The sequence below is a fragment of the Lontra canadensis genome, unplaced genomic scaffold (genome assembly GCF_010015895.1).
Source record: "Lontra canadensis isolate GAN:19392208 unplaced genomic scaffold, GSC_riverotter_1.0 scaffold12, whole genome shotgun sequence".
NCBI lineage: Eukaryota > Metazoa > Chordata > Mammalia > Carnivora > Mustelidae > Lontra > Lontra canadensis.
Window position 1 is genome coordinate 6,586,759 of NW_022631006.1, and position 13,988 is coordinate 6,600,746.

Below are 13,988 nucleotides of genomic sequence, written 5' to 3' on the forward strand. Positions count from 1 at the left end.
GTAGATCTGGAGATCAGGTTTGTGTTGTTTATATCGGGGGTGAATGAGGCCATGGACATGTGAGATTTCAAGGTGGGAACAGTGAAATGAGAGGACGACCCAGGACCAAGCTTCAGGCTCACAGACACAGTGATGGTGAAGAGGAGGAGGAATCTGCCATGGGGAAGAGGAGCAAGAGAAAGAAAACGAGAAATGTGTGAGACTTAGCCACTAAAAAATAAAGTGTTTAGAGGAGGGGGATGGTTAACAGTGCCAAATGATGTTAAGAAATGACAAGAGAGGGTGGTCTTGTGGACGACTGCAGCTGGGGCTCCTTACAGGGTCCAACCCAGTCTTCCATGTGCATCCCCTGAACTGTAGTTGTGAGTGAACATGCTGTCTCCCAAGTAAGCTACTCCAAGGTGGTCTTGTCCATTTCGTCATCCCCCAAAGACTAGCACAAGGCCAGGCACATAATAGACGCTCAATAAATTTTACGAATGAGTGGATGGATGGAAAGATGGCTGGATGAATGAATGATGAGGAAGAACTGGAAGCAAAGGACTCTGGCAACTGCCTGGGTAGCGACTATCCTTCAGCTTTCTTCCCTTTCTACTGCAATGGCCTGCAGACCCAGGGAACAGAGACAGAGCCCCTGGGCCCTGGCCCCCCTTCCTCCCTCTGACGAAGAGTCTGGACCGAAGGTTCTGCTGACGTGGGAAGGGGAGGAGAGTCTGGAGGAAGGGGAGGGGAAAGCAGCGCAGAGATCGCAGAGACGAAGGAGGCGCCCGCGGCTGCAGAGCTGCAGAGCGGGGTCTCTCTGGCCACTGTGTCCAGACATCCGGCTCCCCACTGGGCCAAAGGACAGCGCATCCTTTTGGTGCGGGCCGGCAGGGCCCCTGCGGTCGGCAAGCTGGCTCCCCGGGTGGCCACCGGGACCCCCGAGCCCAATGGCGGGGGCGGCAGCAAAATCGACAGCACAGTAGAGATCACCCCCAGCCCCAACGGAGTAAGTGCTCATGCCCTGAGGGTTACGCCATCATACCCCCCACCCCCCGCCCCAGCGCCTGGCATCTTTCTCCTCTTCCTCCCGCGCACCGCCCCCCCACCCCCCACCGCCTTCCTCGAACCCGCCCTCTTCCCTTGCTCTGCGGCTTTCTCTGCTTCTCCGCTTCACCCTTCTCCCCCACCCCCCAGCAGGTCGGGACCCTCGGAGATGCGGTGCCCACGGAGCAGCTGCAGGGTGAGCGGGAGCGCGAGCGCGAGCGGGAGGGGGAGGGCGACGCGGGCGGCGATGGAATGGGCAGCAGCCTGTCGCTGGCCGTGCCCCCTGGCCCCCTCAGCTTTGAAGCTCTGCTCGCCCAGGTGGGGGCGCTGGGCGGCGGCCAGCAGCTGCAGCTTGGCCTCTGCTGCCTGCCCGTGCTCTTCGTGGCCCTGGGCATGGCCTCGGATCCCATCTTCACCCTGGCACCCCCACTGCATTGCCACTACGGGGGCTTTGCCCCCAACGCGTCTGGCTGGGAGCAGCCCCCCAACGCTAGCGGCGTCAGCGTCGCCAGCGCAGCCCTAGCAGCCAGCGCCGCTAGCCGCGTCGCCACCAGTACGGACCCCTCGTGCAGCGGCTTTGCCCCGCCGGACTTCAACCATTGTCTCAAGGACTGGGACTATAATGGGTTGCCGGTGCTCACCACCAACGCCATCGGCCAGGTGAGGCGGCCTCCTGGGCCGTGGGTCTGGGGGCGGGCCCAGAGCGAGGAGCACAGGGCCTCACGCCAGGCTATATCCCTCTCACATTCCCAGTGGGATCTAGTGTGTGACCTGGGCTGGCAGGTGATCCTGGAGCAGATCCTCTTCATCTTGGGCTTTGCCTCTGGCTACCTGTTCCTGGGCTACCCGGCGGACAGGTGAGGGCTGCCGTGGGGACAGGGCAAGTACAGAGGAAGGGATGCTAGGGTGGCTAGCCCAGACAGGTGGCTTTTGTGCGAGGCCGAAGAATATTCACTGAACTCTGCAGTCTTCTGGATTTCTTCTGTTCAATGATATGCAGCCCCAGCTGTATCTCAACTTCACTCCCCATCAAGAAATACTCCTTCCATACCTCTTCTGCACAAGGGAATAATATACCACCCATTCCCCATCCTCATATCCATGGATCAATGGCTCATCTCCAAAGACAATAGCCCCATCACCACTGACTAAAAACCATGCCTCCACAGATCAAAAGTCCTTGCTCTTCCTCTATTGTCCCTGTCACCACTAACCACCTCCCTGTCTTCTTAGATTAATAGACTCATCTCCAGTAATAGCCCAATCTACATGGTGGGCTTCATCTCAATGGCCTTATTCCTACAGATCATTATGTTAATTCCTAAATATCAACAGCCACATTCCCACTGACCTGTATTGTTCAACTCTACAAACAAATGACTCCACCCTTATGGGTCAGTAGTCCAACCCCCAAAGATCAATACCACAGTAGCAGCCCCCCCACCTCTCTCCTCCAGATTAACAGTCCCATCCTCATGGGTCTTCAGTGCTCTTAGATCCTCTCAGATCAAAAGCCCAGTTCACATCAATCAATGGCCTCATCTCAAAGATCCACAGCTTATCCCCACCGACCAGTAGCTCTTCCCAGAAATCAAAACTCCTAATTCTTCTGATTCTTGACGCTATCCTCTGACCAGGTGCTCCATCTCCACTGACCATCCTCATAGATTGTTAGACTCATCTCCACCCATCTACAGTCCTATCCAAATGGATTCATAGCTCAACTCCAATGGATCAAAGGCAACCCAACATTCAGTAATCCCTAAATTCAATACCTATGTTCACTGCCTAAGAGCCACACACCCGCTGGGCAAATGTTCCTAAACCCACAGGTCAACAACCCATTCTCACGCATTAGTGCTCTCATTCCCACAGACCAGTAGCATCATTCCTATGGAATAATACCCTCATCCCCCTCCAAAGACCAATAATTCAGTCACCTTAATTCAGTAGTCTTAACCTCATCAAATAATAAGTTCATCTCCATGGGAAAATGGTCCCATTGTACCGGATCAGTAGCTTCACTCTCAGAGATCAGTCACCCTTCCCCATGATCAGTGACCCCTATCTTCATCCCCACAGATCAGTGGTCTTATCCCTAAAGATCAATATCCCAGCCTCCAAGGATCAGTATCCTTGTCCTCACTGACTCAGTCAGTGACCATCGTTACTAACCAATAGCCTCAGCTTCCCTAGTCTGTGACCCCCTGATTACTGATTATCCCCATGAATCATACCCCCATAGATTCATTCCCCACTGACAACAGCCCCATCCACCCAAAGACTAATGTGCCCATCTCATGAATCAATGGCATCATCCTCAAAGCCCATTTGTCCAGTCTTCAAAGATAAATGATCATCCCCATTGATCAACAGTTTCACCCCATGGGTTAATAAGTAGTTATATTCCCATGGATCAGTGGATCTTCTGGCAAGTGACCCCCCTCAATGACCATCTTTATGGATTGACCCATGAACCAACCCATGACGGAACAATGGCCTCATCCCCTAAAATCAATTATTCAGTTGCCTAAGATTAATAGCTACATCTTCACTAATACTATCCCCATGCATAAGTTGCCAATGACCTCACCTTGACAGATCTAGAGTTCCAAACCCACATATCCTTGCCCAGTCTGAGCAAGACAAGCTCTGTCCCCATTGGCAGATAGCTCTATCCTCAAGGATCAATTGTTCCATGTCCCCTAAGCAATATCTAATCTCCTTTGATGGTCGGTCTCACTTCCATGCTCTCATCTCTGACCAAAAGCCCCATCCATAAGAGTTAGTCGCTTGCAAATCCATAGCTACACCCCAGTGCCTAGTAGCTAGACATCACTTACCCATCACTTTCCCCATTCCTTCCCAAGTTCTCTAGCCACAGTCCAACTTTTTACTCTGGGCCTCATCCACATATCTCCAGGCTTTGAAGTGGCAGCTGGGTCCCACCTGGCATCTCCTCTTCCAGGGAGTCTGGGTGACCAGAAGTCCTCCCCACTTTCCAGGTTCGGTCGTCGAGGGATTGTGCTGCTGACCTTGGGGCTGGTGGGCCCCTGTGGAGTGGGAGGGGCTGCTGCAGGCTCCTCCACAGGTGTCATGGCCCTCCGATTCCTCCTGGGCTTTCTGCTTGCTGGAGTTGACCTTGGTGTCTACCTGATGCGTGAGTGGCAGCTTCCCAGATGTCCTTCCCTTGAGGCTCATGCCTGACTGTCTACATCCCCAGGCTGTTTCCACTGCCCCCTAGGGTCCCCTCAGTCCCTTCTCAGCCCCAAACTTCAGCTGTCCAGGATCTCAGCTTTCTACCCTAGCCTTTGAAGGAGACAGGGACTTTGCTTCTCTCCATACCCCTCTCCCTTAGCCATCCCCCAATCTTTAAGGCTTACATTGCCCTTGACTTACTGCTGTCAGAGAATGGTGCCTTATTTAAAGATGAAATCCTGACTAGCTGCATGCCTTTGAACAAGGGTTGATATGAAGGTCAAATAAGAGGTCTGATGTGAAAGGGCCTATAGACTAGGAATGCTGAACACTCACCAGGGACTCTGACCCTTGAGCCCTCCCAGGTTTGAGCAGGAGAGGAGAGAGGACTTAACAGTCTCTCCACTCTTTGCCACTCAGAGGTTAGTCTGTGGGAGGTGATGGCTGCAGCCTCAACTTGGGGTCTGACCTCGCTTTCTGTCCTCCCTCCCTCTCTCCTCCTCTCTCCCATTCCTCCTTCCTCCCTGGCATCTCCTCCCTCCCTGCTGTATCTCTAGGCCTGGAGCTGTGCGACCCAACCCAGAGGCTTCGGGTGGCCCTGGCAGGGGAGTTGGTGGGGGTGGGGGGGCACTTCCTGTTCCTGGGCCTGGCCCTTGTCTCTAAGGACTGGCGATTTCTGCAACGAATGATCACCGCTCCTTGCATCCTCTTCCTGTTTTATGGGTTAGTATCATCCTCCACCTGTTGTCTGGCCATTCCCACCTCTACCTCCAGCCTGGCTGTAGCCTGGAAACCCTCCCCTTTCTCCACTACCCCTTGTCCAGACATGCCCCAGCCCCGGCCCCTCAGAGATGGGAGTTTCCCTCCCCTGGATCAGGAGATGGGAGACTGAAATTCAGAGTGCACCCCCACCCCATCCCTAGCTGGCCTGGTCTGTTTCTGGAGTCTGCAAGGTGGCTAATAGTGAAGCGACAGATTGAGGAGGCCCAATCCGTGCTGAGGATCCTGGCTGAGCGGAACCGGCCCCATGGGCAGATGCTGGGAGAAGAGGCCCAGGAGGCCCTGCAGGGTAAGAAATGGGTCCCTACAGGTGACACCTGTCCTGCGCACATGATAGTGCCCTCTCCATGGTTATAGCCTTGCCACCTCCCAGGGTCCCCACCACCCTTGTGGGAGGACTCTGGATTCTCAGCTGTTCCTTCTAACAGATAGCTCCTCTCTCTTTCCCAAAGACCTGGAGAACACCTGCCCTCTCCCTGCAACATCCTCCTTTTCCTTCACTTCCCTCCTCAACTACCGCAACATCTGGAAAAATCTGCTTATCCTGGGCTTCACCAAGTGAGCCTGGGTGTCTGAGCCAAGGGTCAGGCCAGTAGCTGGAACGGGGGCTGGCTGGGTGGGGAAGGCCTGCAGAGGGCAGCAGGGGCAGTGGAAGACTGTGGATGGGGATTCAGACACTGCTCTTTGCTTTACCCCCTTCTCACAGCTTTATTGCCCACGCCATTCGCCACTGCTACCAGCCTGTGGGAGGAGGAGGGAGCCCATCTGACTTCTACCTGTGCTCCCTGCTAGCCAGTGGCACAGCAGCCCTGGCCTGCGTCTTCCTGGGGGTCACCGTGGACCGATTCGGCCGCCGGGGCATCCTGCTACTCTCGATGACCCTCACTGGCATTGCGTCCCTGGTCCTGCTGGGCCTGTGGGATTGTGAGCATCCTCCCTTCCCCACAGTGTGGGCTGAGCAAAGGAACCCTAGGAGAGGTAGCTCAGACAGGCTCAGCCACTGCTTCTGGCACACGCCCCCCAAGAACCTTCCATAGTCCTCCCCATGGCCACACAACCCTGTCTATCCTCCCAATCAATTAGTGGGTACCCAGAGCCCACCCGGCTAGAGCCATGGGATCAGAGAGCCAAGGGGACGATGTCAGGGCCTAGGCCGAGCATGATCTCCTCACCTCCATTCACAGCCTCCCTCTTGGTCCTCCAGATCTAAACGAGGCTGCCATCACCACCTTCTCTGTCCTTGGCCTCTTTGCCTCCCAAGCTGCTGCCATCCTCAGCACTCTCCTCGCTGCCGAAGTCATCCCTACCACTGTCCGGTGAGAGCCATGCTACTTTGGTGGAGGAAGGGCCCAGGGGAGGGAGGGAAGACTGCTGAAGAAGGGTTGGGGTGAGGCCCACAGCTAGAGGCTGAGTGCCTCCTCTGTCTCCCAGGGGCCGAGGCTTGGGCCTGATCATGGCACTGGGGGCTCTGGGAGGGCTGAGTGGCCCAGCTCAGCGCCTCCACATGGGCCATGGAGCCTTCCTGCAGCACGTGGTGCTGGCAGCCTGTGCCCTCCTCTGCATCCTCAGCATCATGCTTCTGCCGGAGACCAAGCGCAAGCTCCTGCCCGAGGTGCTCCGGGATGGGGAACTATGCCGCCGGCCTTCCCTGCTGCGGCAGCCACCCCCTAACCGCTGTGACCATGTCCCACTGCTTGCCACCCCCAACCCTGCCCTCTGAGTGGCCTCTGAGCACCCTGGCAGGAGGCTGGCTCATACCGAAAGGTGGCATAAGGCCCTGGCAAGCAGATTGGGAGGACCGAGTGAGGAAGGCAGGGCTGCCCAGAAGGCTCAGAGGCACCTCACGCCAGTCATCAAGGAGGGCTCAGAGGGCTGTCCCCACCCCCAGCTCCTCCCTGCTGCTTTGTGTTCACTTCCTTGGCAAGAGTCAGGGTACAGGGAGCGAGCTCCACAGTGTAACCGCTAGGTCTGGGCTCCATTCTGTGCCCAAAGACATCCTCCCAGACCTCATTCTTTCTTGCTCTATCATTCTGTTTCAATAAAGACATTTTGAATAAATGAGCATACCATAGCCTGGACTTCCCTCCCTTCTGTTGTCCTGTCTCTTGGGGGAAGGTTTCTTTGAATGGAACCAAAATCAGTAACAATCTCCCTCCCCACCTCCCGGTGCCTTGCCCCTCTGTTAACTTACACACAGCCACAACCTTTTATGGATGGCTTGCTAAGCTGCTAAGACTGGGCTAGGCACCTTACGAATTTCACTTAACCATTTAGTCCTTCCAACACCACAAAGTAGGTGTTTGGATCAACTAAAAGTTTTTTTGTTGTTGCAAGCAATAAATACTGACCATACTGAACTTAAAGAGGGGAATTTATCAGAGGGTTGTGGTGGGGAGCTCAGAGGAGAAGCAGAACTACTCATGAAAGGTAAGGAACCATGCTCACTTGGGCAGCACATATACTAAAATTGGAATGATAACAAAAAGATTAGCATGGCCCCTGTACAAGGATGACACGCAAATTCATGAAGTATTCCATATTTTAGAAAAAAAAGAAAAGTTCAGGAACAGGAGAGGGCCCCTGGTCCAGACAGTAAGAACCAGGGCCTCACCTTGATGAATGACCTCCAGTGGGATTCCATCTTTGGTTCATCCCACTGAAGATTCATTTCTAGAGAGCAAATGACTGGCTAGCTTGAGTAACTTGCCTGCATCCCCACCCATATTACTGACAACTGGGAAGATGGAAAGCCACAACTGGGTGCTGTTAGCAGAAGTAGGACTAGATGTTGCACAGGTAAAAACAATGGATGCCCACTACAGTATTCTTCTTTTACAGATAAGAAAACTGATGCTCAGAGAGACTCAGAAACTTGGTCAAGTTTACAAAGCTATGGAGTTACAGAGCTGGGACATAATTAGATTATGGAGTTGTTGCTCTTCATTGATATACACTGTGGCCACATTCCCAACTCCTTGTAATCTTTAGGCACTGCCCTTGGAAGTGAGGAGTGAGTCTTCAGGGCACCCTAGGAGTTGGCCATAGGAAATTAATTCTATCTCAGAGCCAAGGCCTGCCTTTCAGACTAGCCCTGGCCTGGCTTTACCACTTTGGGCGAATCTCTTAACCTCCAGCTTCCTTCAAGGGCTGCTATGAGATTAAACAAGATCATGTATTACAAATGCCTCTTAAATTATCCCCAAGTGGTAAGATCCTCAGGAGGCAGGAAGTCTTCAGACAAGGGCTTGGGAGAAAAGTACAATGCTTTGAACCCATAAGGCTATAAGGGAGAGCAAAGGCCTGAAGCTAGGGAAGGGTGAGGTGGTCCTGGAGAGAAGGAGTCTTAGGGAAACTAGAGTCTTAAGGCCAGCCTCTTCCAGAGAAGAGAGGTCCATTCTCCACAGGTTCCTGTAGCACCAGTATCCTCTCTCCTTCCCCTCTGCTGATCCAAGTCTGAGGCCCAAAGCTCTCTGTACTAAGCCACACTGTTGAACTCTTGATACTAACCATGGTACTGGAGAACTCATGAGAAGCTTTCTCATTTAATCTTCACAACCCTCTGAAGTGGATATTGTTATTTTTATCCTATTTAACTACAGAGGACATGGAAATGAGAAGGGTCTGCCATTAAATGGCCAAGTCAGGACTCAAACTCAGGCCTTTGGCTGTGCTTTCAACTCTACCAATTCCATCAGTTATGTACTCTATATCGCACATTCTGTACAACAATGTCTGTGAACAGTGTAACTGAGTCCAATGTTCACTGTTTAGCTTGGGATAAACAATGATAAAACGAGAGCTCATACTCACTACTGTCTCCAGAGATTTGGTGAAAACCAACATGATGGTAGATAAGAAAGCTCTTGTACTTTTTGGAAGAGCCCCTGTAAAGCCAAGGAATCATCTACATGCTAATGACACCGTCCAATGCATACTGTGAGGAATGGTATCAAAAGGGTACTCCCGTAAACCCATTCTTTGCACCCCCCTGGAAGATGATTTAGGGAAAAAAAGTAAAAACTCTCAGAAAGTTGGAGCAGCTCCTGTAGGAGGGTAGGTGAAACAGAACAAGATTCTCTGATTTCATCAAAGAGGTGAAGGCAAAGAGAATGAAAGCATCAGTGAAGCACAGGGCAAGATACAGTCTCTTATCCCTAAGCAATTCATAGTCTAGGTCAAAAGGGTCAGTGTGTATAGCTAAAACAACTGGCATCTTGTTCTAAAATTCACCAACCACATAATCTCACTGGACCCTCATCAATAACCCCATGAGAAACCTAAAACATGTTTTAGGTTTTTACAAATGAGGAGACTGAGGTTTGGAAAGGTAATTTATTCAAGGTTATGTGACTGTTAAGTAATTAGAGTAGCCAGATCCAGAGAAGTGAGAGCCTGCCATCTTCTTACTGCATACCAGATATACCATGAAAGTATTACTTATCCTGTAATCTGTTTAGAAGATACCCCAGGAACTGGAGATAGCTTTTCAGGCAAATAAGGAAATGACTGCTTTCGTGAACATGAAACAGATTTTAGAAAGGTTTAGTTGGATTCACAACTAGGAGCCATAATGGATTATTGAGGGGGAAATTAAAAGAATGTGCAGGGCACATTACTAACCTTAAGTTACATGAAAATTACATGAAGGCCACTCTGATTCCTCTCATTCGGTCAACCTTGCCTGGCCACCATGGAAGTACTTTCTGCTGACGATCCACTACTTTCTCCTGCTGCCTCAGCTCTGGGGGAAGGGGCATGGTGCCTTGCCTGTAAGAGTTCCGAACACTGTGAGACTAATACTTACAATCCTGTATAGAAAATGCAAAGAAATGTAAAAAGTGGTGCAGCAGTTCTGCAGAAGGAAGATCTACTCTTCTGGACAGTCAAGGAAAGCTCAGATATTTGGACTAGAACAGTGCAAAGCCCAGAGGTATGAAATAACATGACTGGAGTGCACAGGGAACTAGTGTTTAAACATCCATTGAGGGCACCTGGGTGGCTCAGTGGGTTAAAGCCTCTGCCTTCAGCTCAGGTCATGATTCTAGGGTCCTGGGATCTAGTCCTGCATCGGGCTCTCTGCTCCGCAGGGAGTTTGCTTCCCTCTCTCTCTGCCTGCCTCTCTGCCTACTTGTGATTTCTCTGTCAAATAAATAAATAAAATCTTTATAAAAATAAATAAATAAAATGAAATAAAATAAATATACTTATATTTTTATTTATATAAATATATATATTTATATATATAATATAAATAATAAAAATAAATAAATAAAACAAACATCCATGGAATAAAGGGAGACTGAAAAACCCACAGCTAATCCCATTTATCATGACCAACTGAGACCTTTCCCCCAAAGATTAGAAATAAGACAAAATTCTCTCACCATTTCTGTACTGGAGATTCTAGTCAGGAAAATGAGGCAAGAAAACGGGAAAAAAAAAATGGGTCGCCTGGGTGGCTCAGTTGGCTAAGTGTCTGCCTTTGGCTAAGGTCATGATCTCAGGGTCCTGAGATCGAGCCACATATCAGGCTACCTGCTCAGTGGTGAGACTGCTTCTCCCTCTCCTTCTGTTGCTCCCCCTTCTTGTGCTCTCTCTCAAGCTCTCTCTCAAATAAATAAATATTAAAAACAAAACAAAAAAAAACTTTTAGGAGAAAACCTAGGCATAAATCTTCATGACTTTCATGCTTCAAAGGATACGATCAAGAAAGTGAAAAATCAACCTACAAAATGGGAGAAAATATTTACAAATTCATATATAGAAGGGTCTAGTATTCAGCATAAAGAACTCTTACAATTCATCAATAAAAAGACAAATAAGCCAATTAAAAAGTGGGCAAAGAATCCAGACAGACATTTCTTCAAAGAAGATATACAAATGGCTAGTAAGCACGTGAAAACATGCTCAACATCATTAGTCATTAGGGAAGTGCAAATAAAAAACATAAGATACCATATCCACTAGGATAGCTGTAATCAAAAAGATGGACAGTAATGAGTTTGATGAGGATGTGGAGAAACTGGAACCCTCATACGCTGCTGGTAGAAACGTCAAATGATGCAGCTGCTTTCGAAAACAGCCCAGCAGTTCCTCAAAAGGTTAAATGTGGCTTATTACCTGATAACCTAGCAATTCCACTCCTAGGTATACACCTAAGAAAAATGAAAAGGTATGTTCACAGAAAATTGTGAATTGTAGCAGCACTGTCCCTAACAGTAAAAAAAGGAAAAATACAAATGTCCATCAACTCACAGAGAACAAAAAGTGGTCAATCGAAACAAGGAGCTATTACCCAGCTACGAAAAGGAATGAAGTACTGATACATGCTACAACATGGAATCTTGAAAACATGATGCTAAAGAAACCAGACACAAAAGGACACATATCATATGACCCTATTTATATGAAATATCCAGAACAGGCAAAGTCAGAGAAACAGAAATTAAGAGTTGCTAGGGGGAGAAAAAATTAGGAGTGCTTGCTAATGGGCATAGGGTTCTTTTGGGGGTTATGAAAATGCTCTAAAATTAGGTAATGGTGATATATGGATATATACATATATGCATATATATGTATGTTAATCACTACCATATAAGTATATATGTTACACTGAATACTACTGAATTGTACACTTAGAAGGTAAATTTTTATGGTATGTGAATTATATCTAACAATGAAATCCATACAGATTTCAGTGGAGGGCAAGTCAGAGTTATGGTATACTGACACTTGCCTTCAGCAAATAAAATTAAAGTTCTTACTAAATGATTCTTCTTTAACAAATGTTAGCACCCAAAACAGTGCCTAGCACTTGGTAAATAGTAAGTATCTGTTGAATCAATGATTACAAGCACAAATAAAGGGAAAGAAGCATGAGAAGTTAGCATTAGCAAAGTTGAAAGAGGTTTTAAAATTAGATCACGATTGAAGAAAGGCTACTCATTTGAACCATATAGAAGAGCAAGCATTTTTTTGGGAAAAAAATGATTTTAAAAAACCCAGCATTTTTCTGTATTGCTGATCTCCAGTTGGACAAATCCTATCTGAGGAAGTTCTGGGTTGTCTTTGTTCATTTTTTATCACTCATAGTCCCTCTAAAGATCTTCGACTTACTCCAGAAATCACGTAGACGGGATCCTCCGTCTCTTAAACATTTCCCTCCCCCATAATCCCAGTGAGACTAAGTTGATTCCAATCCCTTGGTTAAGAGGTGGCTCATCAGAGTGACCAAAGAATAAGCAATCCTTCCCAAGGAAAGCAACTTTCCTTCCATGCCACTTCCTCTAAAATCACTAAGATAGAGAGAAAATCAGACCAGGTAAGGAAAGAAATCTGATTCTTGAGGCTAGGAACCAGCAGGTCCAGGATACAGGGAAATCCCAAGGCGAATTAACACCTGAGCACCTACTAAATTATACAAAGGCACAATCCATGCCCTCAAGGAGCCTGCAATCTAGTGGTGAAACAGAGATATAGTTGTTTTAATTATAAAGCCATGAAGTGCTAACAGAGATAGGAACAATTTGCCCTGAGAGAGTAATTCATTCATGACTAGGGAATGAAGGTTTCCGGCTTTGGGGCTTGGCTTTACACCTTATGATTTTAACAGGGTAAATGGAATCTGCACACCATGATCAATACGTGAAGTAAAACTCAACTGGAATGCACAGGGCATGACATGTAGAGCAAGACGTGGCAGGGAAACGATCAGGATCAAATTGGGAAAGGGCTTAGTTCCACACCTAAGTACATTTGTAATTGCTGGTGGCAGAACAGGGCTTTTCTGGCAAAGCCAGAACCAGGAACCCACTTAAAGAGTTGCTGAAGCAGTTAAAACAGAATGGAAAGAATGGGGAGGATGCTGAGGAATAACTGGACATACAAAATAAAAAATAAGGGTAAAAAAAAATGATATTCACCCTGTCCAAGATTCAACAATTTATAGGACTTTTTAAAGATAGCCATGTAGTGCCCCCTGGTGGACAAAAGAGACCTTCCCACCTGTAAGGCACTAAGCTTCCACACACTAATAGGCACTAATATGCTCCCTGTTGTTCTAGCCAGGTTGATACTGAAACTATCCAGACTCCTACTAATCAGCCTCTGCAGAAATCTCCACATCCAGATTACAAGGCACTATTCTAGTTGAATCTAGTTTGAGAAAAGACAGACCCCTGAATGCTTAACAAATGATGCCACAGGAGGTAGTATAACACAGGAGCAAATGCTGAAGTAGTCAACACTGACTTGAGAATTCAAAATACAAAGCCATTTGAGAAATGGGGTAAGTCTTCATGGATATATAGAACACTCATTTCTTTAACCCAGGATTACTGAAGAGAGCACCTAGAGCAGAGGCAATCGCAAAAAATCCTGTTAACAGAAGTGAGTGATGTAGCAGAATATAAAAAAGGTTTCGGTATTTAGAAATCTTGTCTGCAATGAAGACTCGAGCAGGGCCTGGGGGGCTATGTAGCACCCAAGAATTTTAAGACCAATCTTATGTAAGAATATAAACTGGAAAAATCTGGTTATTAATTGACCAAGTACTAAACTTAAGGATACTAAATCAGTGAAAACCTATTAAGTCCTGATTAACAGTATGATTCAAAATGTTAGCTGAGCAGATTAAGTGGTCACCACACGGCTACACAAGTTAGCTTAAGCCCTGCTACTGTCCGCACACTGCTGCCTTTTCCCCTCATTTTTTGAGCTTACCTTGAGGTAAAGACAAGAAAAGCTACCCAGACCCCAAGCTAAGACGCCAGTGCTGTTGGTGTAATTCATTTGCACCTAAGTTTAATCAGGAGTGCACACTGATAATGCTACTAGATCATAAGTTTAATCAGGAGTGCACACTGATACGCTACTAGATCACTCTCATCTGGCCATTCTTTCGCATCCCAGACTCATTCAGTGCACCTCTCAAATGCCAATCAGTCCCAACTAAACACACAATGTTCCTCTTGTAATTTTAACTC

General features: G+C 48.2%; 1 protein-coding gene and 1 non-coding gene across 3 annotated transcripts; both read left to right on the top strand.

The window, feature by feature from the left end:
• Positions 1-714: 714 nt before the first annotated feature.
• SLC22A17 (solute carrier family 22 member 17) lies at positions 715-7,082 on the top strand. 2 transcript variants are annotated; one of them, XM_032856362.1, is made up of 10 exons: positions 715-988; positions 1,177-1,686; positions 1,780-1,883; positions 4,032-4,186; positions 4,782-4,947; positions 5,148-5,293; positions 5,457-5,562; positions 5,711-5,928; positions 6,209-6,320; positions 6,436-7,082. In XM_032856362.1, the coding sequence occupies exons 2-10, from the start codon at positions 1,279-1,281 to the stop codon at positions 6,722-6,724; spliced, it is 1,704 nt and encodes a 567-aa protein (XP_032712253.1). In that variant the 5' UTR covers positions 715-988; positions 1,177-1,278; the 3' UTR covers positions 6,725-7,082. The 2 variants fall into 2 exon arrangements, with proteins under 2 accessions (XP_032712253.1, XP_032712254.1); XM_032856363.1 differs by having other exon boundaries at positions 1,180-1,686.
• Positions 7,083-7,441: 359 nt separating this feature from the next.
• On the top strand, positions 7,442-7,548 carry LOC116867568. The gene has a single exon (XR_004382617.1). It is a non-coding gene; the product is annotated as a U6 spliceosomal RNA (small nuclear RNA).
• Positions 7,549-13,988: the final 6,440 nt, after the last annotated feature.

Coding starts and splice junctions, on each gene's coding strand:
- SLC22A17 (XM_032856362.1), top strand. CDS start 1,279: ATGGGCAGCAGCCTGTCGCTGGCCGTGCCCCCTGGCCCCCTCAGCTTT. Junction 4,187..4,781: donor CCTTGGTGTCTACCTGATGC/GTGAGTGGCAGC, acceptor CTGTATCTCTAG/GCCTGGAGCTGTGCGACCCA. Junction 5,929..6,208: donor CCTGCTGGGCCTGTGGGATT/GTGAGCATCCTC, acceptor TTGGTCCTCCAG/ATCTAAACGAGGCTGCCATC.